This window comes from Simochromis diagramma, unplaced genomic scaffold (genome assembly GCF_900408965.1).
Source record: "Simochromis diagramma unplaced genomic scaffold, fSimDia1.1 OVJJ01000365.1, whole genome shotgun sequence".
NCBI lineage: Eukaryota > Metazoa > Chordata > Actinopteri > Cichliformes > Cichlidae > Simochromis > Simochromis diagramma.
The window spans coordinates 156,212-183,826 of record NW_024387230.1 but is presented as its reverse complement, the minus strand read 5'-3'; the positions used below and the strand labels follow the sequence as shown (position 1 = coordinate 183,826).

The window sequence follows — 27,615 nt, the reverse complement described above, 5'->3', positions numbered from 1 at the left end:
CAGAGGTAATGTTATGTTTGCAAACGAACTTATTAGCATTATGTTGTCGTTAAATTCTCGTTTACTTAGTGCTTTTAAGTTAGTAGTCTAATATTGACTTGATTGGGACTATAGGCTGCCCAAGTGCTTTGGATGACGAAGAGTCGGAGGACTGGGCTCCGACGGTCAATCTCGGCTACGAACGAAAACCCAGATCGGAATCAGTTCTCAAACGAGATAAAAGAATGAAGCTTAAGGCAGAACAGCATCGATGTGCAGAGGCAATTTTGGATATGCAACAGACGGCTGAGAGCCCGGATTTGAGCCTAGTGACAGTGGAGAACCCCGAACTGCAGCTTCCAGCTGAGAATCCACAACCAGAAGACTTCAGTGTGAATGAGACATTCACTTATCCAGGTAAGATATTGTGCTGAGATGTAAAACAAACAAGAATCATGTCAAAGAGAAAAAGATGCCATTATCTGTAATGATTATGGTCCAAGTTACATATTACATGTTTGTGATTTTTTAATCACAGAGTAAATCCATACCATTTTATTCAGAAAAAAAGAAAAAGTGGCACTTATTACCGTCAGGCACACACCACAGGTTTTTGTACACTGCTGTGGTTCTTATATTGCCAGATTCCAGACAGTCTCCTTTCACAGATAAGTAAAGATATCCGTAATGTAAGGTTTCTGTGGTGAGAAACATATAAATATATTTTTTGTTTAGACGCAACATGTTTTTTTGATTAAAAAAAATAATTACATTAAATTAACATAGTGAATTAAACACATTACACCAGATTCTAATAGCCCACTAAAAAACTCCTACAGTGAAAATGAGTAAAAATTGAGGTTGCCTCTATTATGCTGATTATGCTCCCCCACTGTTATATTGCAGGCTGTGCGGATGCTGGATGCCAGACAGAGCTGACGATGGATGACATCGAGAAGATGGAGGATGTTTTGAGACAGAACACAGCAGAGCTGGTTGATCTTCGGAGCAAGGCTCTGGACACACAGTTCAGCCAGGAGGCTTTTGAAAAAAATGAAGACAAGACAAAGTTCTACACAGGGCTCCCCAACTTCTTAGTTTTAATTCAGATTTTTGAACTGTGCGAGCCCTATATCACCTCGGGACCTATGTCTTTGTTGTCCAAATTTGAACAATTCATACTAGTTTTGCTGAGGCTGAGACTAAATCTGCCCCTGAAAGATTTAGCTTTCAGGTTCAATATTTCTCTGTCCACTGCTTCTAGAGTTTGGCATAAAGTAATTGACATACTTCATAAAAGGTTAGAGTTCCTAATTGAGTGGCCAGAGCGACATGTTCTTCAAGCTACGATGCCACTGAGTTTCAGACAGGCATTTGGATGTAAAGTGGCTGTGATTGTTGATTGCTTTGAAGTCTTTATTGAGAGACCATCTAATCTTCTTGCACAAGCTCAAACTTGGTCCAACTACAAGCACCATCACACTGTAAAATTTTTGATTGGTGTTGCCCCCCCAAGGCTACGTCACTTACATATCTTCTGCCTGGGGAGGGAGAATTAGCGTTAAGCAGATCACAATAGAGAGTGGCCTCCTAAAGAACTTGTTACCTGGAGATATTGTCCTTGCAGATCGTGGGTTCAATATTGGCGATAATGTGGGGTTTTACTGTGCTTCACTACAGACACCGGCATTCACTAAAGGGAGAAAACAGCTGTCAGCCTATGAAGTGGCAGAGACAAGGAAAATAGCCAATTTGCGTATCCATGTTGAGCGAGTCATAGGTTTAGTCAGGAGGAAATATCAAATTCTGCAGAGCAGGGCTATGCCAATAGAGAACATGTCCACAAAGCCAGGTGAGACACATGCATTGATCGACAAGATTGGGGTAATTTGTTGTGCCTTATCAAATCTCTCCGAGTCTGTTGTCCCACTGGAGTAAGGGGGGTGGGTGGTAATCAATCAGTTAAAAAAAATTAAATGTCTTGTCACTGTCACGGCTCACAGAAGGGGGTGGAGAGGAAGAGTAGTGTCCACTATCGGCTGCTTGGCTCTGGTGATAAGTAGAACAGGGTAGAGTAATAGTAGTACCTAAGTCCTGACTCCTGATTAGTCTGTAAATGTTTTCAAATGAAATATTTTTCTCCAACTGTCATATTGTGCTGGCAGTTTGTACAGTATTATACTGTGAGATGGATTGCAATCTATTTTGTTTATTTGTTTAAAAGTCTAATCTTGTAAATAAACCACCAATGTATTATTATGCTGCCTCAATAGCATTTAATCATTGTGTAGTGTTACACAACACTTAAATGACACAATTAAATGTACAATAAAATTAAATGACAATTTGTGCTCTAATGCTACGTCAGAGCAAATACAATAGCCAGAACTCATAATGACTACCATCAGGTCATAACAATATTCAAAATGTCATTATGTTGTCGTCCTTTTATCACATTACACATGTATGTTTGTAACTTGCTGTCCCAGTATTTCTGGGAGTATACTGTTTCTAAAAAAACACTCAACTTTAGGAATCGCATCATCCCAAAACTCAAGGTCAGGCAAAATCCTTTCAACAAATATGTCATTGCGGTTCCACACAACAAAGTCACAGTACTCTGCATTTGCAATGTGAAGCTGTGCCTGAATTTGGTAATAGTAGTCATGAGTTGGGTCCAGTGTGACATTATCCCCGTCACTGATGAGGCAGAAGCCCTTCTCCCCAGCACGCATGCGCAGGTTGACCGCATCTCTCTGAGAGTGTGGGCACTAAAATCACAGTGATGAGAACAACAATCAAGATTTATCTGATGAAACAGTGAAGAAGCAAAGATGATGGGTGTGGTCTGTGTTATCATAATCTCTCATTGCCCAAAACAAATGTCTATTTGAGACAGACAATAAAGCCTCATCTTATCTTAATTGAACAATAGATTAGAAATTAGAAAAGGTATTTCCTGCATTTTTACTCAGTTCACTGATTCTTATGGAAAGATGTCACACCTATGGCCTTGACTACAACAGAGTCAATACCTTAATCTCGCAGATGCCAGTTCCATGACAGTCACAAGTGACTATCCCATCAGGGGAGGACCCCATGTATGGCCACTTGGGGTTCAGCCAGAGACCGCTGTCCATACATGAGAAGCCTGCATGCTCCTGGCTCATAAGCTTCTCATATGCTCCTCTGGCTTGTGCTTCATGTTTGCATCCATAACTATAAACAGTACACATGCCAAACATGAAAAGGAAATTATTACTTAGTATTGGATGTGTAAAACAGTAAAGTGATGTATTATACAATATGCCATTACCCTAAACTATACTTAGTTCTTACCCTGTATAACCCTAGCCGTATAAGCCTATAACTAACCTCCATCTTCATAACACTTTTTTAGTTACAGTTATGGACAGTTTCATACCCCAAATCTTAACTCTGCCTTACCCTACATCAAACCCTAAATACCTTGTAGCAGCTGTGGTGAACCTATATGCCTCTGGATAGCATATGGCCTTGATCAAGCTCTTTGATGGTTGCTGGGGGTTGGTCTTAAGAACTTGTTTCAGCTTAGAGGCAGTTACGCGTCCAGCTCTTTGCCTAAACCAAATACTGCTTGCACTCTGACTTCGAGTCGCCCTCTCTACAGCCTGGACTTGGGACAGGGTGAGCTCTTCAAGCTGGAAGTCCAGGCATAGCTCTTCAAGGTCTTTGGGGGGGAGCTGCAGTGTCTCTGGTGTTCTGTACTCAGGCACAGTTTTAGGAAGCATGCTAGACTGGGGGACAAATTCTTTGTGGTAAGGTTCCCTAGACATCAGTGCTGCACTCCTTGGACAGTTTTTGCTTAAACTCTCAAAAAACCTACAGTATGTCTCTGAATCTCTCTGCACTCTTGGGCATGGAAGTGATTTCCCAACCTTTTGTGTACTTGTGCAGCCATCAATGGAACACTCAAGCTTTCGTTTTTTTGACTTTGCTGAAGAGAAGTCAATCAGAGTTACTGGGCAAGCAGGAATCTGGAAAAATTAAGCCAAAGAAGATCATTAAAATTTAAAAAGCTCTTTTCCAAAACGCTATATATGCCCGGCTTGATTAGATCTACCAGGAGCTTGAAGCCCCCGCCGGTATAGCCTACAGGGTCATTGAGGCACTCAAGCTTCCCCACCACGACAAGGTAGCAGTATAGGGGAAGATATTTTATCCTACTGTCACATGAAGTCCCAATATAACATTCTTTATCCTACATTTTGCTTTTTGGCTTACCTTTTTAACATGAGATGGCATCAGCCACTTGCACTGCTCTGATGTGCATGTCGCTCTCATTTTCACCCCAGCTTCAACTGCAAAAAGAACAGCTCCAACGTGCGAGCATGATTCTGATAGTCTGGAAATAGAGCACATAATCTTTTTAACATGAAATGCAATATTTACAGTACATTTTGATGATGCATAGCTTACTAATACTAATGTGCAATGGCACTTTATTTGAAGTAACATGTTTATTCATTAACTCTTTCTCAACAGCCTATAGAGAAATCATTATCTAGGTGATGACATGACTGAATAGTTCTACCCTCTATCTGAAAAATGCATCTGAGTGTCATGAGGGATCTAAGGCAATCACACAAATTCTTAGCTGATGAATTCTTAGCTAAAAGAAAACACTCTCTCCCCACTACTACTGAAGTACACCTGCAAAATGCTAGCAGTGCCCTATGCGTATATGTGTGTGTGTGTGTGTGTGTATGTGTGTGTTCTCATTGCAATAACAAGGCTACTAACCCTGCCATACAATTGCAATGGGCTGCAATCACTTCTCCATCCTCCTTTGCAATTACCCAAGTCTTCAGAGGTGTCTCGTTAGACCTCTGAGAATGGTTTACCTTGAAACAAACAACTGTCACTCTAACGAAGTCCTAAGGATTTGGCATGTTTGTTGACGTTAAAGCCGCTAACGCTAACTGTTAGCGTGTTTAAGATAAAGCAATATAAGAACAAACACTCACCCTTGCAAACACCAAACTGTATCCATCACGGAGACGTTTTGTTCCAAGGTTGTGGACCCACCCGCTGACAAAAAAATTGTACGCCTCCAGACTCTTGAAAGCTTTCATTTGCTGCCTAGTGTAGTAAGAAGTCTGGAGGACCAAGTAGTTGGTGATATCCACAGCGTCGATAGTAGGCAAATCCTTTACTTCTGTGGTGTATTCGGACATTTTCAAAGAATACGGATCACGTCCGATATATTTTTTAACTATCTGTTTATATCTCTCCCGAGAAACGGGGTCTAAAGTTGCACAATAGCTGCTCTCCTGACTCTCCACAGTGTCCTCCATGTTTACTTCCGCCCTCCACTCAAAAATCGCGCTGCCTCCGCACGTCATCAGAACCACGTGACTGCAACCCAAGTATAGAGACACTTTGGACACTCATTCCCCCACCTCTCCCCCCTCCATAGAGCCATCACCACCTTCAATCACTTCACCTGCAACACCCCCCTCCTCACCCCACACAAAAGAGGATTTCACACCACCTCCTCCCACCACAACTCTTCATATTCATGAAGCAGATGTGAGGAAGCAGTTTAAGAATCTGAATGCTCGAAAAGCTCCCGGCCCAGACGGTGTGTCTCCTGCCACCCTCAGACACTGTGCAAACGAGCTGGCCCCAGTGTTTTCTGGCATTTTCAACTCCTCACTGCAGGCATGTCATGTGCCTGCCTGCTTCAAGTCCTCCACCATAATCCCTGTCCCCAAGAAACCTAGGATCACTGGACTAAATGACTACAGACCCGTGGCTCTGACATCTGTGGTCATGAAGTCATTTGAGCGCCTAGTTCTCTCCCATCTCAAGACCCTCACGGCCCCCCTCCTGGACCCCCTGCAGTTTGCATACAGAGCCAACAGGTCTGTAGATGACGCCATCAACATGGCCCTACACTTCATCCTGCAGCATCTGGACTCCCCAGGAACCTACGCCAGGATCCTGTTTGTGGACTTCAGCTCTGCCTTCAACACCATCCTTCCAGACCATCTCCAAGGCAAGCTTTCCCAGATGAATGTGCCTGATCCCATCTGCCGGTGGATCACTGACTTCCTGACGGACAGGAAGCAGCATGTGAGGCTGGGAAAGAACGTCTCGGACTCTCGGACCATCAGCACCGGCTCCCCTCAGGGCTGTGTTCTTTCTCCTCTGCTCTTCTCCCTGTACACCAACTGCTGCACCTCCACCCACCAGTCTGTCAAGCTAATCAAGTTTGCAGATGACACCACCGTTATCGGACTCATCTCGGACGGGGATGAGTCTGCCTACAGGAGGGAGGTTGAACGTCTGGTGTCCTGGTGCAGCCACAACAACCTGGTGCTGAATGCCCAGAAGACAGTGGAGATTATTGTGGACTTCAGGAAGCACACAGCTCCACTCCCCCCCATCATCCTGACTGACACCCCCATCACCTCTGTGGACTCGTTCCGCTTCCTGGGTACCACCATCACCCAGGACCTGAAGTGGGAGCCCACCATCACTTCCGTCATTAAAAAAGCCCAGCAGAGGATGTACTTCCTGAGGCAGCTGAAGAAATTCAACCTGCCAACACGGACGATGATGCAGTTCTACACTGCAATCATCGAGTCCATCCTCACCTCCTCCATCACTGTGTGGTACGCTGGAGCCACTATCAGGGACAAACAGAGACTGCAGCGTGTTGTGCGCTCTGCTGAGAAGGTGATTGGCTGCAGACTCCCATCTCTGCAGGACCTGTACACCTCCAGGACACTGCGGCGTGCAGCTCGGATCTCAGCTGACCCTTCTCACCCTGGACACAGTCTGTTTGACCTGCTCCCCTCAGGCAGGAGGCTCCGGTCCATTCGCACCAGAACCTCTCGCCATAAGAACAGTTTCTTCCCCTCTGCTGTCGGACACATGAACAATAACCATATGACTGTTCCCACCACTAACACATGACCCTACGCTGTGTTCACTGCATCATTCCATGTTTGGCACTGATCACCACCTGCACTCATGTATATATCATGTATATATCTATCCACTTAGCACTTTTAATTCTTATTCTTATTTTTATATTTTTATGACAGTATGTTGCACTGAAGCACCGCAGCAATTTCCTAATGTTGTAAACCTCCTCAACATCTGGCAATAAACCCTTTCTGATTCTGATTCTGATTCTGATTCAGCTACCTCATACTTCAGTCCACCTTCAGTCTAGAGTCTGTGGTTCCCCTGGAGTCTGTCACTGGTTTGCTCTTTATGTTAAAACATTTGAGGTGTTTCTGAAAATTAAAAAGGTCCTCTGATAATTTTACACATCACCATAAATGTCCCATCGCCATTTAAAGGGTTAAATGCTATGTCAGGGTTTTATGGCAGATTTTGTGCATGTACCTTTTTGTACAATAGGTGTTGACTCATTTTTAAGTCAAACTTCTATTAAAGGTCAGATTGTGGAATCTATTCAGTAAATATCTGGGAACAGTTGTTGATACAAAGCTTAATATCACTTTAATTAATTAAATTTTAGGCTGTGTGCAAAAAGGGCCACCGGTGATTCCCATGTTTGTTTCCACAGTGATTAAACCATGATGATTCTCTTTTATTGCATTTTAATGAATCTGTTTCATGTTTTTCTTTATCGTTATGGTTTGGATATCTGTAAAGAACAGAAGTTTAGTCAAATTGTTAAGTGGTCTAACTGGCTGATTGGCAAACCAAGCACCCCTCGAAACGAGTCGGTTACAGCAGTTAGACGATGTTTCTTGAGGATTTATAACCTTTGCAAAGTAAATTTCTGGTCCCACAACATAAAACAACACTGAATTAGCTTTGCTGTAGAAGCAACTTACTTTAATACAGTCATTGGTTGCACATGCAGAAGTAAAATGATGAAATTGCAGCACTTTTAGTTGTCAGAAAGAGGAAGGAAACAGCAGGTTAAACTAAGAAGTTTGTGTCTCGAACACAGTGCGATTGCAAAGCAGAAATTCTGCACTCCGATCACATTTTAGGCATTTACAGTAACTGTGCACACTAACTATAGTGGACAGCACCATCAGATACACATCAGATCAATATGATGGACATCATTTCTTGTATATATCATTTACCTGCTGATGTGTTTGAACTTGTCTGCAGCCACAGCAAAGAGAGGAGGACACCAACCATGAGACTGAAAGGAGCACAAGCTGCAATCATCTGTCTTCTCACTTTGTCAGGTATTTTATATTTACATTTTCATATTTTACAGATAACTGACTCTTGATCAACTATAAGAAAATACACAGAAATATAGAACATTTGCAGTTGATGGTTTTCTAAACATTTTAAACTCCAGCTCTGTTTTTGCAAGACTTGAAGAGAAAATAGTTTCTGTTAAACTTCTTTAACAGTCAATTTCTTTTTCAAGTGTATTTTTTTCTGTTTGACAAGTCTTTCTTTAAGTACATCATAAATAACTGCTCAGATGCAGACATAGGCTGAGCACTATTGTGTCATGGTCCGCGGTCAGTAAACCAGTGTATTGAGTGTTGTGCTTTTAATTTCTTAGGATGGTTGTGTTTCAGGTTTCAGTTTGTGCTTCTAGCTCTTCTGTTCTCCTTGTTTTGAGATTTCTACTGCTTAGCTTTTGGACCCTGTACCCCCATGTTCTGTGTTGGTTTACTTCTGTTCAGTGTCTATTCTGGGTCTGTGTGTCTGTCGTTTACTTCTTGTTTTACTTTAACAGTCTCTCGTCAGTGTACATCATATTGTGTTTGGTCTTTCCCCGTCTCATCATTATTATTAGTGTCAGCTGTGTCCCCTGTGCTGTTCGTTGTTAGCTTTCTGTGTATTTATGTCACAGTCTCACTCAGTTCCGTATCATGTCATCCCTGGTTTTGTGGAATTTTCCATGTGTTTCCTGAGTGGTCAGCTAACTAGCTTTTCCCAGTTTAGGTTTGTATTGTTTATTTCCCCAGTCTGTAAATAAAGCCCTTTTTTGAGTTACGCTCCACTTCCGAGTCTGCATCTGGGTCTTTTCCTGCCTGCACACAGCTGCTCCCCGACATGATGTAAGAAACTTTCTCATCAGCTGTAAAGTTCCACACATCAGTTTCTGCTTTTCTCATTTATTTCTCTCACTTCTCTTTTCTCACAAAAGCCTTTCTCTTCAGTTCAGCCTCCTCGTGGCTCACAGGTGAAATTCCTTCGCTGCACCTTCAGAGTGTGTGTCCTCCTGCCTCAGCTCACATACAGGTTAACTGCAGAGAGCGTGGACACACCTTTAAAAGCAGAATAATTCATTGTTTTGTTTCTGATGTGTTTCAGCAGTTCAGGGTGAGGATAGTTGGTCAGTGACTTACACCTCTACTCAGATTTGTGCCTTAAAAGGATCAACAGTGGACATACGCTGCACCTACACGTACCCATCCAGAGTGAATGGGAAAGTCACTGTAGTTGAAAAAGCTGTGTGGTTTACTAAAATGAAAGGTGATGAACTTGTGGATGTGAGGACAGAGGCAGAGTTTGCAGGTCGTGTTCAGTATCACTGTGATAACAAAGACTGCACTCTGAGAATCACAGACCTGAGAGAGAGCGACTCAGCTGAGTACAAGTTCAAGTTTGTGACAAACCAACCAGGAGGGAAATATACTGGATCACCTGGAGTCACTCTGTCTGTCACAGGTCAGATTTTTATATTTAAATGTTTTCAAAATAAAAATGTTTTGGTGGAACTTTGAGACACTATAAGCTATGAATGTTGTGTATATTTTATATTTTGCTGTGTATAATTTTTAGTTCTCCAGGCACAAGTGATAAAAACTTGGCCAACCTTGTATCCTACTTGGAAAAAGGTGACGTGTCAGAGCAGCTGTCGTCTACCTGATCCTCATTCCTATGTCTGGTACCAGAATGAAGTGAATATTGACAGAAAGGAGTTTTCTTTTGAAAAATACTTTGATGATACAGACAGCATTTCCTGTGCTGTAAAAGGATACGAGAAGCTTCCCTCTCCTTCAGTGTGTGAGTTTACTTCAGTCTTACACTGACAAAACATATCATTAATTTCTGTTTCTAATAAAAAAGATGTTGCTGCATCTTCATGTTTATTTTATATCTCAGTAAAGCCAATAAATCAACAATAAGTCCCAACAGCCTCCTGCTCTGTGGTGCTGCAGTCAAATCTTCCTCTAACAAATCTGTTTCATATATTTTAGGTGTTGGTGATCAAACCTGTAACAGAGTGACTTACACCAACAGAAGCATCTGTGCCCTCAAAGGTTCATCAGTGGACATTTCTTGCATCTACAGTCATACACATCCTGCTGTGTCCAAATTCTGGTTCAGTCCTGAACGTAGTCATCAGTGGCAGCATCGCTCACACCCCGAGGACCTCAGAACAGACTCCCACTATGCAGGTCGTGTTGAGGTCATTGAAACAGGGAGAGGACGCTCCACTCTGAGAATCAGAGACCTGACAGAGAGGGATTCAGCCGAGTATCACTTTAAATTCAAATCACAAAGCTTTGAATGGAAGAGTAGTTTACCTGGAACAACTCTGAGTGTCACAGGTACTGAAGAAAACACAATGTTAGCAGGTTTTTGTTTTTGTGATCTCAGATATCAAAGGTAGACTTACATATCCACACATAAAGCCTCTCTCTACATGATGTCACTGCCGTGCTGTCATATTCAGCTCTGCAGGTGAAGGTGAGCAGAATAATATCAGTCCAGCAGACTCAGACTGAGGCAGAGCTCAAGTGTCAAAGCAGCTGCAGTCCAGCTGGTTGTCTTTCTTACGTCTGGTTCAGGAACGGACAGAAAAAGACGACACAGCAAACTTCTGCCTATACAGACTACTTTAATCCTGGAGACATCATCTCCTGTGCTTTCTCTGGATACGAGGATTACCGCTCTCCATCAGTGTGTGAGTTTTATTCACTTTGTCACCAACAACATATCACAGCTCCAAGCCAGCTACAGTTTATCATGCTGTAATGTTACATGAGTTTAAACGCCAACTTTAATAAAGAAATCTTTTATCTGCAGATCCGTCAAAGCTTCCCTCTGTGTCAGTGAGTCCCTCTGGTGAGATAGTGGAGGGCAGTTCAGTCACTCTGACCTGTCGTACACATGCTAATCCAGCAGCTAAGAACACTTTGTACAAAGGCAACCAAATCTTGCCTCTAACACCAGAAGGTATTTATAATTTCACCTCCATCAGCTCTGAGGACAGAGGAATCTACGACTGCAAGACTGAGGATCAGCTCTCTGTGTCTTTATTCATAGATGTCCAGTGTGAGTAAACAGCAGCAGATCAGTGATCAGCTGGGAGTTGTGTTCAATTTATTTCCATCATATAAACAATACACAGAAGTTCACTGAGCAAAGAATAGAAAAGGCTATACAAATAACGCAACTACATTTCAATATCGCTTCACCTTTTCTGATTCAGCTAAATATCAAAAATGAGTTGGAAGAAGTTCACACTTCTTTAATGCCCCTTTCACCTTAAGTTATCGATCAATATTTGAGCTTCCTTACCGATATAATCTGCACAAATAATATTGAAGGTATTTCTAATATAATATATACAGCACACATAGCACAAATTATGATAATAGTTAATATCATGGTATTATAAGAATTCTTATTTTCATATGAATTATGATCATATCACATCATATGATCATTATATCAGTAATTAACAGTTTCCTGTCATGTTTTTATTCTTGGTGGAGTTTTTCTCACACTGAATATTAAAATGTTGCTGTAAAAATTTCACAATAATTTTTTCGGTTTCCTCCAGATGCTCCAAAGATTCCCTCTGTGTCAGTCAGTCCCTCTGGTGAGTTAGTGGAGGGCAGTTCAGTGACTCTGACCTGTAGCAGTGATGCTAACCCAGCAGCTAACTACACCTGGTACAAGGAGGACTCAGCAAAAGCATCTGGACAGAACTTCATCATCACTGACTTCAGACCTGAACACAGTGGAAGTTATTACTGTGAAGCCCAGAACACAAGAGGACGTCGCAGCTCCACCTCCCATCATCTCACTGTTGTGACAGGTGCTCTTTCTACATTTACAAGTCTGTTTATTGCAACAATTTTCATTGATGCATTACTAAAAAAACAGTTACAAAGAAAATAAGATTCCTCTCCAGGTTTTCAAAAGAAAAGTGTATGCTCTCTCTCTCTCTCTCTCTCTCTCTCTCTCTCAATCACATTAAATTTCTATCTCCTTTTTAGGGGAATCAATAATAATACAGAATATTATCAGATTAACTTTGGTGGTCCTGATGCTGACTCCTCTGCTTCTTGTGATTTTGTGGATGAGGTAAAATAAAACATTGCTCTGTTGCAGAAGTGGTCTTTGACTTTCTAATTTAATAGTTTTACATTTAAAATGTGATTATTTGTTATTAGCAAGAAGAAACCTTGGAGCTCTACAGCTGAATCAAATGAACTTATGGAGACAATGGAGGTGAGAGTGAGATAGAGACAGTGTCAGAATTGAATGGGTGTTGTTGAAACATCTTGTCTAATCTCTTACTCTGTTTAATATACTATCATTATCCATGCTATTGTAAATATTTTAGTAGTTTATTACAAATGGATTTTTAGTAGAAAAGTTAATTTCTGTAAAAACATTTGACCACATTTTATAAAGAAATCTTATTGTATCCATGACAATCTGTTTTGAGTTTGCTGGATGGAAACATCAGGCCAACCTTCAAGCAAAAGTTCACCATCTAATTTTTGAGAAGATCTAATCAGAAACTCTGTTATTTTGTACAGATGCAGTCAAACCATAAACAGGACTCAGCTGATGGAAACAGAAAGTAAAAAACAGCACAGTGGAGAGTGATGCTGATGCATACAGAATTATATTTTTACTTTTAGCTCCAGTTATATAAAGTTTATTTGTCAGCAGCAGAACGTTAGACTAGAATTACAGCTTATTTTTAGCCTTCTCTTACCTGTTCAGATTATGTGTAGTACAGAAGTTCTTATCCAAGGTGTATTTTTAGATTCATTTGTTTGTAAAAGTTAAAGATGCAGTAAAAACTGCTCTCCCAACAAAAACATGCTGATCTAGAAGAAAATATTTTACAGCACTTGCGGCTTGTTTTTTGTTAACAAAAGAGAAAAACCTGCAGCTACAACAGCTCTGTATATTGAAGATCAGTTCCCTGTGAATGCTACAGAGGTCATCATTATGCAACAAGTTTTTCAAATTGAAATAAACTCTTTATTTTTTCAGAATAGACGTTTCATGTACTTCTCTTTCAGAGGTTGATGCTTGTCATTGCAACACATTATTACAAAGGTAGAACACACCATAAAGCAAAAATAACTGCTTCATGAATTCAGACATCGCTAGATTTGATATGAAAATAAATGCCAAGATTATAAACTCTGCCAGTTATCAGCAGCTGGATAGATTTACAAGCACAATCCCAAGACCTGACACAGCATGCTATATGTGACCTGCATTAGAGTGGTCATTGGATGCATATGCAAGGATAAAAATAATGATGAGCTTGACCTCATAATGATCTTTACCTGCACCAAACAATTTAGCTAGAGTCTACCTTTATGTAGTACACTGTGACAAGGAGCCGACACACTCACAAGCAGTGATTCAGGACAAGAGTCCATTTATTCACCTTCACGGTGTCAGGGCTCTGGGTCTTGGACCCAGCTTTTGAGTTACAGCAATACATCACGTGTCTGAATTTAAAGGGATTGTTTTTTTATTTTGACATACTCTATTAGCACAATTAATCTAAATTTAGACAAAAAACATACAAGTACTACAGGCGAAGGTTGACAGGCTCGTGATTAATTTCATTTGTGAAGGTCATTTTCTGTGGCTGAACAACCTTCTTTTAGATAACTTTCATTGACACTGAATCCACAATGAAAAGTCATTTGCAGGCATACTCGACCATAATAGAGGGAGCTGCCAATAAGAAGAAAAAAACTTTGATTTTGCACCTCAGTAAAGTCAGCCATGTTGCCACCATTACAGATTGTTGGACAGCACACCAGCAGTTTCATAGGGTCACAGCTCTTTGGATAGATGAGGAAACCTTGGAGAGCTGATCTACTGCCCATTCAATTCAATTCAATTTTATTTATATAGCGCCAAATCACAACAATAGTTGCCTCAAGGCGCTTTATATTGTACAGATCGTACAATAATAGATACAGAGAAAAACCCAACAATCATATGACCCCCTATGAGCAAGCACTTTGGCGACAGCGGGAAGGAAAAATTCCCTTTTAACAGGAAGAAACCTCTGGCAGAACCAGGCTCAGGGAGGGGCTAATAAACTAATAACTGAGGTAGCTTCAGCCATTGTTTTCCATTTGTCTTTTGCTTCATAGTTTAGAAACAAATAACTTTTCACTATGAATTCTTCACAGACATTCCTGATAGCATCCTCCCCCTTCTCTTGTATGATCCGTGTGATTCTTTCCAGAGCTATGTATGTTTGATTAGTCGGATAAGTTGGAAAATTCATTTACTTTCCACAATTTCTGCTACGTAGGACCGACCCAACTTATTCCAGATTTCCTGGCATTTCTGAAGGCGGCTTGTGATAGCCATTTGTATGCATCATGCATCTTTTGCAGCATCTGTTGTGGCCCCTTTGGTCTGTTCAGAAGTCTTGATCCGACTCTGATGCCGCTTTCTCAGGCCAACGTTGTTCGCCAAACACAAGGAATGCTTTTATAAAGTTTGAGCCACTGTCTGGTGTAGTTCTTACCACTTCCCACCTTATTCTGTATTGACAATGAATGTCATCAAGGGCACCAGCTAGGACATCAAAGGTGTGGGACCCTTTCAACCCCTGGCAAGCAAGGCCAGCTGTCAGTATTTTTTTTTTGCATTGTTTTGTAGAGACATGATAATTCCTTCAAGGCAAGTTAAAATGTATCCTAACAATAAACCTTGGGTGACTAAATCTGTGAAGTCCAGCATACAGAAAAGGAATCATATCTTTAAACATGGTACACCTTCTGACCTCCAGATGGCCAGTAAGGAGCTGAAAATTGAAAGTCTGACGGAAATATAAAGCAGGCCTTCCACTCCATAATAAATAAGTCTTAAGGACCCGTTAACCTACATTTATAGTCATTTACTTAAACCTTGCACTCAAAAAAAGTAAGTTTATGTAGCACTAAATCACAGCAGCTGCCTGAAGATATTGTTAAGCAAAGACACTACAATAAAATAACTTATACACACAAAATCATTTCTCTTAGACTTCAGTTAAAGCTCACATTGTGAAATATGTTGAATGTTATAAATATCTTAGAACAGTGTTGATTCAAAGCTTTATTATGATGTATTTAAGCTGTGTGCAAAAAGGGGCACCAGCAATATTCATATTTGTTTCTCATTTTCACAGCGATTAAACCATGATGATTCTCCTTTGTCATGCATGTTGAATCTGTTTTTCTTTTTCTTTAGTGTTGTGTTTTGGATATCTGTAAGAAACAGAAACTTAGTCAAACTCTTAAGTGGCCCAATTGGCTAAATGGTGAATCACCAGCTGAACCAAGCACCCATGCAAACAAGTCGGGTACAGCAACGGCAGGTCGATGTTTCTTGAAGATTCACATCCTTTGTAAAATAGCCAGCCATTATTTTTAGCCATTTATTCTTTTTTTTTTTCTTTTCTTTCAGTGAGTCTTTGTTTTTCAGTATCTTGTACTGTGGGCAATGTCGGAATTGATATTTTTTGTATTGTCATTTATGCTTAGAAATATATAATCATTTGTATGCCGATAAAGTATCTTATCCTTATTAGGTCTGATAAGAGTCTGTGTGCACTTGTGCACCATGAGATGAGTGGAAGCAGACTTGACGTTATAATTTCCATTAGCTGTAGAAAGCAGACTGTCTTGTTCATTATCTTAAAGTGTAAGACTTCACACCTTTAAATGTCCTACTGCAAGTTCATGTTTTTATATTTTAGCAAGACGCTTACTTCTGCTTTTCTTCATACCTCATACACACAGTTTAAGTTAATTGAAAGGTCGTATGTGGCCCTGCGACAGACTGGCGACCTGTCCAGGGTGTACCCCGCCTCTCACCCTATGACAGCTGGGATAGGCTCCAGCGCCCCCCGCGTCCCTGAAAAGGATAAGCGGAAGCAAATGGATGGATGGAAAGGTTGTATGTCTATGTATGGTATAGCTGGAAATATACACACGCACACACACACACAGAATATAGACACTGATGTTGCTTAAGAATGTCACCCAATGTTCCCTCTAAGCTGGGTGCGTGCGCAATAGCGCACTGTTGGCACGGTCTCTGCGCAGAAAAAATCTGCATTGCGCACAGATTCTAACCTGAATTGAAATGAAAGTAAATATGTGCCACCGGTGACACCGGTGTTTTAGCTAGCAAAGGGGCTGACGTGGACTGAAGTCACGTTAATGACAACGTGTACAACCACTGGAGATGTGAGCAGGACAGACGGAACAATTGATGGAAAACTTGTGGACTTTACACCAGTTTTTAAATTGTTTTGACAGGCCACGAAAAACCAGAGTTGTGATAAAAAAAAAAAAAATGCAATGTTTGGTTTTCCTGGATACTACCGTTGTTCATATTTACTGTGGGAAGAAAACGCTGAAAACTGTTTTTTTTTTAAGGAAAACGCTCGAACTCACTCTCCGCCTGTGAGTAAAGACAAAACCAATACACCCCCAACCTTTCCCATTGGTTGAAAAATGTACCATGTCGACCAATCAAAACATGGCATTTAGTTGTTAAGATACGGGAGGAAGTTTTAGGAGTGACGGCGGTGTTTTGAGATGTGAGACATTTGCAACGTTTAGCGCAAATGTTGTGTAGTTAGTGTGTAGTGTAGTCAATAGTTTTGTTGTGTGTGTCAGAACAATGACGCGACTGCTGAATGTTACAGGTGTTACAGGAGTGATACATCTCCTGTTGCCAGGCCTGCAGGTATCAGGCTGTTGTTCTCCTTTATCTCATAGTGGACAGAAATAATTTTTTGGAGTGGCACAAATAGTTTGTGTGGCATTAAATTTGTTTGTTTGTTTAAAAAACGCCTTGGCTGTATTTTTAGATAAACAGGTGCAAAAAAAATTGTTGTTTGCAAAACTCAGTTACTTTTTTGAAGAAGTAACTATATAATTAAACGCCAAACATTGGTCTTTATTTACTGTATTTTGCAGACAGGGAGTTACAGGACTCTCTCCCAGACCACAGACTCATAATCAGTGTAGGGTAAGTTACTTGAAATTAGTAACTTAGTTACATTACTAGTTACTTCCATCAAAAGTAACTCAGTTACTTCATGTTACTCGTTACTTTCAAAGTAACTAGTTAATAGGGAAAGTAACTTTGGTTTTACTCAGACTTCTCTTGTTAGTGTGTTGCTTCCATAACTGGATACCCAGCAAGACTGCCAGTCTTCTAGCTTGCTTACTTGCCACGAGTGCACTGTGCCACCTACCAGTAGAAAGGGAAAAATAATGTGCATATTTCCACGAGAGAAATCCCACACCTGGACCGTCATTTACCGGCACCATGATTCTAGCCTACGTCACTGGGACAAAATATCGGCCTTTTGACTAGAGACCGGCCCACCATTATAAGAAAAATCATAAAGCCTTTGAATGAAAACAAACACTGTTGTGACAGTGATGTTCACTGTCTTGATGGTGTATATGTATCAATCTATCAATCGTTTGTTGTAAGACTCAGTTAATTATTTATTAAAAGCGAGACATTTTAAATGAGAATAAGAAAGAAAAGTATTTCTTTGTGCCCCCCTCTCCCTGTTAATGCCCTACCTGGCCCCCTGGCAACACTTTGCTAGACCCGCCCCTGCACAGTAACCAGCTGTCAGCTACTTAGAAAAGGATCCTGGTGTTATTTGTCTCTCAGAAACAGTTCAAAACTTCCCTTCAACTCATTCATGTCACCTAAAAGGTAAACCTGTTTCTCCATCACCTGTTCAGCTCTGATGATTCAGTAAGGACATCTCCTGGTTTCATCTTCATGTTTCCCTCTCATCACATAACCAAACCGATATCATGACCAGCAGCTTTTACAGCTGTGGCTCCAGCAAACATCAGCTGATACTAGAAATTAATATTAAATAAATTCTAACAACAGGTGATCAAACGTGCTGCTGTTGCTTAATGCGACATCTGCTGGTTTCCTCTTTCTGGTGCGAAGCGGGTGATAAACAAACAAGGGAGAAACGCCGATCAGCTGATCATTGATCAGTTTCATGATTGAAGTAGAAATAGGCAACACGTTCTCACTCCCAAAGCGTAACATTTTACGCTAGGTGACAACTCGTCAACATATTACGTTTTCGGCTACCCACCACGTTCCTAAATGACGACCTCGGAAAAAAGAGGAAATATGAGAACCGTCTGGACTCAATCTACACATGTTCGCTCTTTTTTTTCAAATCGCTTAGAAACACGCTATTTAACATCATTAAAGTTAAGGCCAGGAATAAGGTTATGGTCAGGAATAAGGTTATGGTCAGGGCTAGGGATAAGGTTAGGTTTAGGGCTGGAATACAGGGGTGGAACGTCTATTACCGCGGGAGCGTCATTGCACTGGATTCCAGCCATAACCCGTCGCGTACCATAAGAACGCCGAAGGTCTCCTTTCGCGTTCCTCAGGAACGCCGCGGGACGTGACAAAACGTCAACATGTTACGCCTCGGGAGTGAGAACGGGCTGAAACAGGAGAGGGAGGGCAGAGAATGAGAGAAGAAGAGGCAGCTGACAGCTTAAAGGCGCAGAATAACTCCAGCTTTGTGTCTTTTTCATTGTAGCTGAAGTCCGGGACAAAGTGCGTTCCTTTTCACCTCAATACGAAACGCATAATATTTTCTCTGAATATGAGAGGATTCCATTTTTTAGGGGATGGTTGGAAACTCTAATAATTAACCTTATGAACAAAATAAAGTTCAACATCAGTAACATCGTAGCCCCCACCCAGCTGTATAGAAACCCTGTCATGCTAGCTAGCACGCAGTACGAAAAAGTCAGCATAACGAAAATAAACTCCACCTAAACTTGGTTTATATCTGACCCAGATAGACTGCAGGTCATAACTTCTTACCTGAAGTTCAGTTCACCTGACACTCGGACGGGCGGCCACTTCGGGTCTCTCCTCTTGCCTCCCCTTTCCCTCATCCAGCTGCAGGCCTCCACCACTTGCTAATGTTACTGAATCTGTGGAAGCTCCGCGATAGCCACCACACGAAGTAACGAATAACGATCTAAATCCCAGTAACGAGTAACGCGTTCCTGATTTTGGCATAATAACTAGTTACCGTGCTCGTTACCACAATAATAACGTACTTACTGTAACACGTTACTTAATAACGCGTTAGTCCCAACACTGCTCAAAATACAAGTCAGAGCTTTATAAAAAAAAAAATGTTTTCAAAATTGGAGTTCAAGTTATTTTTACTTCCAAGAATGTTAGCATACTACACAGGTCATGAACAAGATTTTTTTTTTAAATTTTCATTGTAAGTATGCTAAAGCAGTTAATTAAAAGTAGTCTAACATAAATGTAAATACTGTAAATTAACTTGTAACTTGGATGGATTCGATGCTGGCGTGACCACAGCGCACATGTCTGCTGTTGCTCACAGTGGTCCAAGAGATCGCTCAGGGAGTTTGTGCATTCGCTCAGTCACATAAAAAATTAGAGGGAATATTGGTCACATGTATTTGTAATGGCATATTCATGAATGATTGCTTGCTGACAATAAAAAGTGCTGTAGCGAAGGAATTAGTTGAAGTTGGCTAAGGACAGGTGAAGGCCTGGGTTGGCTTCCCTTGTGAGCCACAAAGACAAAAAACTCTGTCTTATCTTGTTTTGTCGTGCAGTTTGTTGGTCTTGTGTTCCACTGGCCTAAATAAACCCTACAGTCAATAGTTGTCTGACGTGGCTGTATTGATATATATATATATATATATATATATATATATATATATATATATATATATATATATATTAGGGGTGCAACAATACACAAAATTCACGGTTCGGTTCAGTTCGATACTTTGGTGTCACGGTTCGATATTTTATCGATACAAAAAAATGTTCATGCTTTTTCAATTTGTCATTTATTAAAATTATAAATGTATATTTTAACTGAAAAGCACAGTTTTTAAATTTAATGTTGCTGAAACAGCAAAAATAATTTTTTAAAAAAGTATATCTGATCGAGAAATCACTCATCTTTGGAAAACAGAGTTTATTACAGAGAAATGTCTCTTTCCAAAATAAAAGCTATACTATACGCTTCTTCTGGGCTATATTCTCAGCAGCATATTAAACATATCAGGTCCCCATAAGGAGAATCATGTGCTAACGGCTGTCTAAATGACTCGGGTAAAGTTTGTAGCATGCGTGCTTGTTGTTTTAGTCTGCTTCCACTTGTCTTTGCACTAGGATGATGTCGGCGTAAATGTGCAGTCATATTCGTTGTGCTCCCACTAGTGCTTTCAGGTTAATCTCGTTGAAATGACATTAACGCTATAACGCGGGAAATCTCGTTAACGAGTTAGGGCGGATCGCCCCGTGCATGGGGCTGGACGGCCAACACTTTAACGAGCTAACTGCGCTAACGCACTAGCTCCCACCAATTGAGCATTGCGTGGCACATCCAACATACTGTTTTACTTTTGTCCATGACGCTTTCCTTCAGGGTCATACTTCACATGAAGACCGAAATAGTTCCAAACACCAGATCTGAATGAGGGTGGGGGAGGTTCAATTTCGGGTAGCGCTCAGTGGATCTGCACTTGACAGTGCAGCCTAGGCGGAGTAGTCGCATGCAGATCCACTGAGCGCTCAACACAGACAGCATCATTAGAAGAAAAGTTGATAAAAATTTTTAAAAAAAATTGTATTGTTCGATACATATGCGTGCCGAACCTAAAGCACTGTATCGAACCTAAACTTCACGTGTACCCTATAGGGTTTTATTATTTTCACATATGTGTAATAATAGTGTGTGTGAGGTGGTATATTTGTCTCGGCTGTGCGGACCACTTCAGTTTGTCTTTGGCAGTTTATTCTTGTCACTGGATGGATATGCAGAAGTAAAATGATGAAATTGCAGCACTTTTAGTTGTCAGAAAGAGGAAGGAAGCAGCAGGTTAAACTGAGAAGTTTGTATCTCGAACACAGTGAGATTGCAAAGCAGAAATTCTGCACTCCGATCACATTTTAGGCATTTACAGTAACTGTGCACACTAACTATAGTGGACAGCACCATCAGATACACATCAGACATCATTTCTTGTATATATCATTTACCTGCTGATGTGTTTGAACTTGTCTGCAGCCACAGCAAAGAGAGGAGGACACCAACCATGAGACTGAAAGGAGCACAAGCTGCAATCATCTGTCTTCTCACTTTGTCAGGTATTTTATATTTACATTTTCATATTTTACAGATAACTGACTTTTGATCAACTATAAGAAAATACACAGAAATATAGAACATTTGTAGTTTAGTACTTTCTAAATATTTTAAGCTCCAGCTCTGTTTATGCAAAAGTTGAAGAGAAGATAGTTTCTGTTAAACTTTCCTCTGCCTCCATTTTGTCACATTAGCAAGAAAACACACAGACACAACACAAAGAAACAAACTGAGTTAAACAATGAAGCTACACTAAAATCACACAAAGGTCCAAGTGTCATTTTAATGATGTTGATAAACCACCTGAACACAGTCTGTAAAACATTTCTTTAAATATTTTGAACCGTAAATTGTCTCGACCTCTCTTATAGCGAGCTTGTATCCTCAGTTACACAATGAGTACTTTAAATGTATTGAGTTTACAACTGTGAATGCAGTCACGCTGGGACTGCTTGGTCTTATTCTTATTATCACCCGACTCAGCTGTAACCTGCTTTTAGTTAGTTTCAGCATCAGTTTTTTTTTTGAGAGCACTTTTGCTGTTTGACAATTCTTCCCGCAAGTGCATCATAAATAACTGCTCACATGCAGGTTGACCAATGTTTTAAGAAACTTTCCCATCAGCTGTAAAGTTCCACACATCAGTTTCTGCTTTTCTCATTTATTTCTCTCACTTCTCTTTTCTCACAAAAACCTTTCTCTTCAGTTCAGCCTCCTCGTGGCTCACAGGTGAAATTCCTTCGCTGCACCTTCAGAGTGTGTGTCCTCCTGCCTCAGCTCACATACAGGTTAACTGCAGAGAGCGTGGACACACCTTTAAAAGCAGAAGAATTCATTGTTTTGTTTCTGATGTGTTTCAGCAGTTCAGGGTGAGGATGGTTGGTCAGTGACTTACACCTCTACTCAGATTTGTGCCTTAAAAGGATCAACAGTGGACATACGCTGCACCTACACGTACCCATCCAGAGTGAATGGGAACGTGACTGTAGTTGAAAAAGCTGTGTGGTTTACTAAAATGAAAGGTGATGAACTTGTGGATGTGAGGACAGAGGCAGAGTTTGCAGGTCGTGTTCAGTATCACTGTGATAACAAAGACTGCACTCTGAGAATCACAGACCTGAGAGAGAGCGACTCAGCTGAGTACAAGTTCAGATTTATGACAAACCAACCAGGAGGGAAATATACTGGATCACCTGGAGTCACTCTGTCTGTCACAGGTCAGATTTTTATATTTAAATGTATAACATGTTTTCAAAATGAAAAGTTTTGGTGGAACTTTGAGACACTATAAGCTATGAATGTTGTGTATATTTTATATTTTGCTGTGTATAATTTTTAGTTCTCCAGGCACAAGTGATAAAAACTTGGCCAACCTTGTATCCTACTTGGAAAAAGGTGACGTGTCAGAGCAGCTGTCGTCTACCTGATCCTCATTCCTATGTCTGGTACCAGAATGAAGTGAATATTGACAGAAAGGAGTTTTCTTTTGAAAAATACTTTGATGATACAGACAGCATTTCCTGTGCTGTAAAAGGATACGAGAAGCTTCCCTCTCCTTCAGTGTGTGAGTTTACTTCAGTCTTACACTGACAAAACATATCATTAATTTCTGTTTCTAATAAAAAAGATGTTGCTGCATCTTCATGTTTATTTTATATCTCAGTAAAGCCAATAAATCAACAATAAGTCCCAACAGCCTCCTGCTCTGTGGTGCTGCAGTCAAATCTTCCTCTAACAAATCTGTTTCATATATTTTAGGTGTTGGTGATCAAACCTGTAACAGAGTGACTTACACCAGCAGAAGCATCTGTGCCCTCAAAGGTTCATCAGTGGACATTTCTTGCATCTACAGTCATACACATCCTGCTGTGTCCAAATTCTGGTTCAGTCCTGAACGTAGTCATCAGTGGCAGCATCGCTCACACCCCGAGGACCTCAGAACAGACTCCCACTATGCAGGTCGTGTTGAGGTCATTGAAACAGAGAGAGGACGCTCGACTCTGAGAATCAGAGACCTGACAGAGAGGGATTCAGCCGAGTATCACTTTAAATTCAAATCACAAAGCTTTGAATGGAAGAGTAGTTTACCTGGAACAACTCTGAGTGTCACAGGTACTGAAGAAAACACAATGTTAGCAGGTTTTTGTTTTTGTGATCTCAGATATCAAAGGTAGACTTACATATCCACACATAAAGCCTCTCTCTACATGATGTCACTGCCGTGCTGTCATATTCAGCTCTGCAGGTGAAGGTGAGCAGAATAATATCAGTCCAGCAGACTCAGACTGAGGCAGAGCTCAAGTGTCAAAGCAGCTGCAGTCCAGCTGGTCGTCTTTCTTACGTCTGGTTCAGGAACGGACAGAAAAAGACGACACAGCAAACTTCTGCCTATACAGACTACTTTAATCCTGGAGACATCATCTCCTGTGCTTTCTCTGGATACGAGGATTACCGCTCTCCATCAGTGTGTGAGTTTAATTCACTGTGTCACCAACAACATATCACAGCTCCAAGCCAGCTTCAGTTTATCATGCTGTAATGTTACATGAGTTTAAACGCCAACTTTAATAAAGAAATCTTTTATCTGCAGATCCGTCAAAGCTTCCCTCTGTGTCAGTGAGTCCCTCTGGTGAGATAGTGGAGGGCAGTTCAGTCACTCTGACCTGTCGCACACATGCTAATCCAGCAGCTAAGAACACTTTGTACAAAGGCAACCAAATCTTGCCTCTAACACCAGAAGGTATTTATAATTTCACCTCCATCAGCTCTGAGGACAGAGGAATCTACGACTGCAAGACTGAGGATCAGCTCTCTGTGTCTTTATTCATAGATGTCCAGTGTGAGTAAACAGCAGCAGATCAGTGATCTGTCTTGATAACAGTTTCCTGTAATGTTTTCATTCTTGGTGGAAATTTTCTCACACCGAATGTAAATAATTTTTCTTGGTTTCCTCCAGATGCTCCAAAGATTCCCTCTGTGTCAGTCAGTCCCTCTGGTGAGTTAGTGGAGGGCAGTTCAGTGACTCTGACCTGTAGCAGTGATGCTAACCCAGCAGCTAACTACACCTGGTACAAGGAGGATGATGACTCAGCAAAAGCATCTGGACAGAACTTCATCATCGCTGACTTCAGACCTGAACACAGTGGAAGTTATTACTGTGAAGCCCAGAACACAAGAGGACGTCGCAGCTCCACCTCCCATCATCTCACTGTTGTGACAGGTAAGTTACTGATGCACCTGATGTTGAAACTGATAATATTATTGTTTGGTTTTCACCTCACAATAAAAACTACTGTGAGGGGACTGTTGTAATTTTTCACAAATAAAATTTAACTGAAAAAATAAAAAACATCCTGGAATCCTCGATTATCCAATTTTGGTTTTAGTTCACAGCATTAAGTCCTGATATTCTAACATTTTTAGAGAAAATTGTATTATTTAATGATCAATCACTGATTGACCCATCAAGTTCAATGTTTTTGTTTCACTTACTTCCAGGCTCATGGGAACTTCCTGTAATCCTCTCAGTCTCTGTTACTGCTCTGGTCATCATACTCCTCTTTCTCCTGCTCTGGATTAGGTGGGATGTTTTAATAACTAATTTGGATTTTAAAGGTGTTTTTTGTTCAAGTCAATCTTAAGACAATAGTCAGAAATACATTTTCTGTCAGAAATATTCAACTTTGATATGTTAGTCTCATAACCTAGTTTTTGTCAGGTTTGTCTGATTTCATGGCATCTTTAACAAAAACATGTGATGTAATCCTTCAGCGTTGTCGGGGTTTTGCAAAATGTAATCACAATTGTTGCAACCTTGTGGGAATGAACAAAACATTGAAATGACTTCTTCTGACAGATATTAATTCTGTAGATGTACAGGTTCACACTGAGAGCACAGAAAATACCAAAAACTAAGAGATCGTTTTATTAGTCAACTCCAGACACTTAAAGTTCTCTGAGACTTTGTTGACAATGTCATTGACAAGTTTAAAAGTTATGGTACATGGTGTGAAGCTGATCAGTTAGTACAGATTATAAGAACATCGCTAAACAAGCAAGCAAGCAATAAGTGCTGGAAAAACATACAGCAAAGGGTTTGTGTAGCATTAAAACTTATGACTAACCATCTCAGTCCATGGATTTCACTCGTTTTGAAAATTGCAGAATAATCGTGAGCCAAAACCTTTTATACTGGCAAGAATTTTAAAAGAGAGCTGCATAGAGATATGGCCTCATATCTAATGTTGACTTCCTTTGAATGTTTATCCAGACTTTTCTGCACTTTTCTGATATATTTACATTACAACTTATGCTCATAACATCACTTTCCTGCAGGTTCGGTTGGCTGAAGACTGCTTCTGTTAGCTGTGATAATTTATCTTGTTCATAGTTTGGGAATTTATTCCACTGGACATTTGTATCATTAAAACATGAATCCATCCTGTTTGCTGAAATGTGTATTTTATTGTCTTATCAGAAGATCATTGAAACACCAATCAGAGGCTGCAGAGAGGCCAGACAACGGAGCACAGGTGACTGATGAGACTTCAGATATTCCAGTGAAAACATCCTAAAACATAATGTTCAGACTTCAGAGTCACCAATTAGCTCAACCCAGACTGATTACATCCATTGTATCAATGTTCACCCATATTATTCATCTCGTCCTTCCACATTCATGCTTTTCTGCATTAACTTATTAGCAAAATCAAGACACCTTGAGGTAGTAACAGATATTTAACTGTAAGAGGGGAGGAAGGAAGAAAGTGTTATGATATTAACGGTTTTAGTTTATTAGTTCCGTATGCAAAAAGTCAAAAAGCCCTAAAAAATGTTCATCCATGTGTTTGACAGACGGATGAAATTCAATATGCTGCTGTACAATTTAGTACAAACCGGCCAGACTTTGCTAACTCCAACTCCAGCTCAGCTCAGCGTGACAGATACCAGGAAGAGAGTGTTACATACTCCACCATGAATGTCAGAAGTGCTAGAAGGTGAGCAGCTCTTCACACAGGATAACTGCACCTCAAGTTTATTGTTTTAATACTTTGCATACAATAGTAGTATCATTATATTGTTTACTTCACAGATCAAAACACCAAGCTGCTGTGGAGGATGCCTCTGCACTGTACAGCACCGTTAACAAACATCCCAGAGTGTGAACACAGCCTGGAGCTGCTGTGTGTTTCATCAGGCTCCTCTGTTTCTGGGGGTAATAAGTGACTTGCCATGAATATAAATCATCAACACAAACCTCCAAAAGGACCATAAAGTACAACCAGCATCTCTTAAATCTAATGTGAACAAACTTCTCATTTTATGTTTGTGTATTTTTATTTCTTCGTCATCACAGCTCATAACCGAGTACTTTGCTGTATGTATGATCAATTTTGAAATGTCTCTTTCTGTTGTTTTATCTCACCAGTAGTTAGTAGGAACAAAGATGTTATTTCCCACACTAACTGTATCACAGTTTAGGTTAACTGTTGTTTAAATATCTTGTTTAAAGTTCAAAGAGAGAGATTAGTGATTTCTGGTGCCACCTTCTGACCAAAATGCTTTGTGCTCAACAAAAAAAGTAAAGTTGTGGCTGTCTCAGTTTTTCCAGATAATAAAGAAATGGTAATTTATTTAATTGGTACTTTATTGCCCAACCTGTCCTCTATTTATAAAATTTCTGTTTACAGTAATGTTGGCAAAAAATTGCTTTTTTTATGAACCCATTGTAAAGGCTTTATTTTTTATGGTCAGGAATTTTTTCTATTATTTAATATTTTATATATTATTTAATAACTACTTAGTTGTAGTATGAATAGTAATGAAGTGGTATTTATCAATAGGGAAAAAAGAGGGCATGTCATGATGTGCATGAATAGTTGTTGCAGTTCATGTGGAAGCCAGAGGGGGGAGGTGTTATGCAAATAATAAAAGTTATGGCAGAAACCTGAGAACACGGGGTCACGTCTGCTCCATAAAGCCATATTGTAACATCAGTAAAGAGTGACTTGCACTTTTGGCCCATGTGTAATAAACCAAATGCTGGGGTTGTTGATTTTGCACTTTAGGGAAACACTCAAGCAAATGACCAACGACTCTCAGAATTGCTGCTTCCAACAGGTTTTACTGGCAGCAAGGACTGAACCATGCAAATTCTTTGCCTCCTGAGTTACACAATCAGAGTT

The 27,615-nt window shown here is 40.4% G+C and overlaps 4 protein-coding genes across 7 annotated transcripts; 3 read left to right on the top strand and 1 right to left on the bottom strand.

Annotated features, from left to right (window-relative positions):
- On the top strand, positions 1–2,238 carry LOC120746820. The gene is made up of 2 exons (XM_040052318.1): positions 1–396; positions 886–2,238. The coding sequence occupies exons 1-2, from the start codon at positions 225–227 to the stop codon at positions 1,536–1,538; spliced, it is 825 nt and encodes a 274-aa protein (XP_039908252.1). The 5' UTR covers positions 1–224; the 3' UTR covers positions 1,539–2,238.
- Positions 2,239–2,358: 120 nt separating this feature from the next.
- Positions 2,359–5,029, bottom strand: LOC120746819. Of its 3 annotated transcripts, none has more exons than XM_040052316.1 (5): positions 4,986–5,029; positions 4,243–4,363; positions 3,448–3,995; positions 3,015–3,198; positions 2,359–2,750 (listed from the first exon to the last, which is right to left on the bottom strand). In XM_040052316.1, the coding sequence occupies exons 1-5, from the start codon at positions 5,009–5,011 to the stop codon at positions 2,436–2,438; spliced, it is 1,194 nt and encodes a 397-aa protein (XP_039908250.1). In that variant the 5' UTR covers positions 5,012–5,029; the 3' UTR covers positions 2,359–2,435. The 3 variants fall into 3 exon arrangements, with proteins under 3 accessions (XP_039908250.1, XP_039908251.1, XP_039908249.1); XM_040052317.1 differs by lacking the exon at positions 4,986–5,029 and adding an exon at positions 4,762–4,955; XM_040052315.1 differs by lacking the exon at positions 4,986–5,029 and having other exon boundaries at positions 4,243–4,746.
- Positions 5,030–7,178: 2,149 nt separating this feature from the next.
- LOC120746818 (carcinoembryonic antigen-related cell adhesion molecule 5-like) lies at positions 7,179–13,697 on the top strand. The gene is made up of 9 exons (XM_040052314.1): positions 7,179–9,654; positions 9,769–9,993; positions 10,188–10,541; positions 10,667–10,897; positions 11,020–11,268; positions 11,780–12,037; positions 12,219–12,306; positions 12,396–12,453; positions 12,768–13,697. Exons 1-9 carry the CDS (start codon positions 9,453–9,455, stop codon positions 12,813–12,815), a joined length of 1,713 nt encoding a protein of 570 aa, XP_039908248.1. The 5' UTR covers positions 7,179–9,452; the 3' UTR covers positions 12,816–13,697.
- Positions 13,698–21,045: 7,348 nt separating this feature from the next.
- Positions 21,046–27,063, top strand: LOC120746817 (B-cell receptor CD22-like). 2 transcript variants are annotated; one of them, XM_040052313.1, is made up of 11 exons: positions 21,046–21,432; positions 22,294–22,647; positions 22,770–22,994; positions 23,189–23,542; positions 23,668–23,898; positions 24,021–24,269; positions 24,387–24,650; positions 24,929–25,010; positions 25,908–25,962; positions 26,285–26,427; positions 26,523–27,063. In XM_040052313.1, exons 1-11 carry the CDS (start codon positions 21,381–21,383, stop codon positions 26,593–26,595), a joined length of 2,082 nt encoding a protein of 693 aa, XP_039908247.1. In that variant the 5' UTR covers positions 21,046–21,380; the 3' UTR covers positions 26,596–27,063. The 2 variants fall into 2 exon arrangements, with proteins under 2 accessions (XP_039908247.1, XP_039908246.1); XM_040052312.1 differs by having other exon boundaries at positions 22,291–22,647.
- Positions 27,064–27,615: the final 552 nt, after the last annotated feature.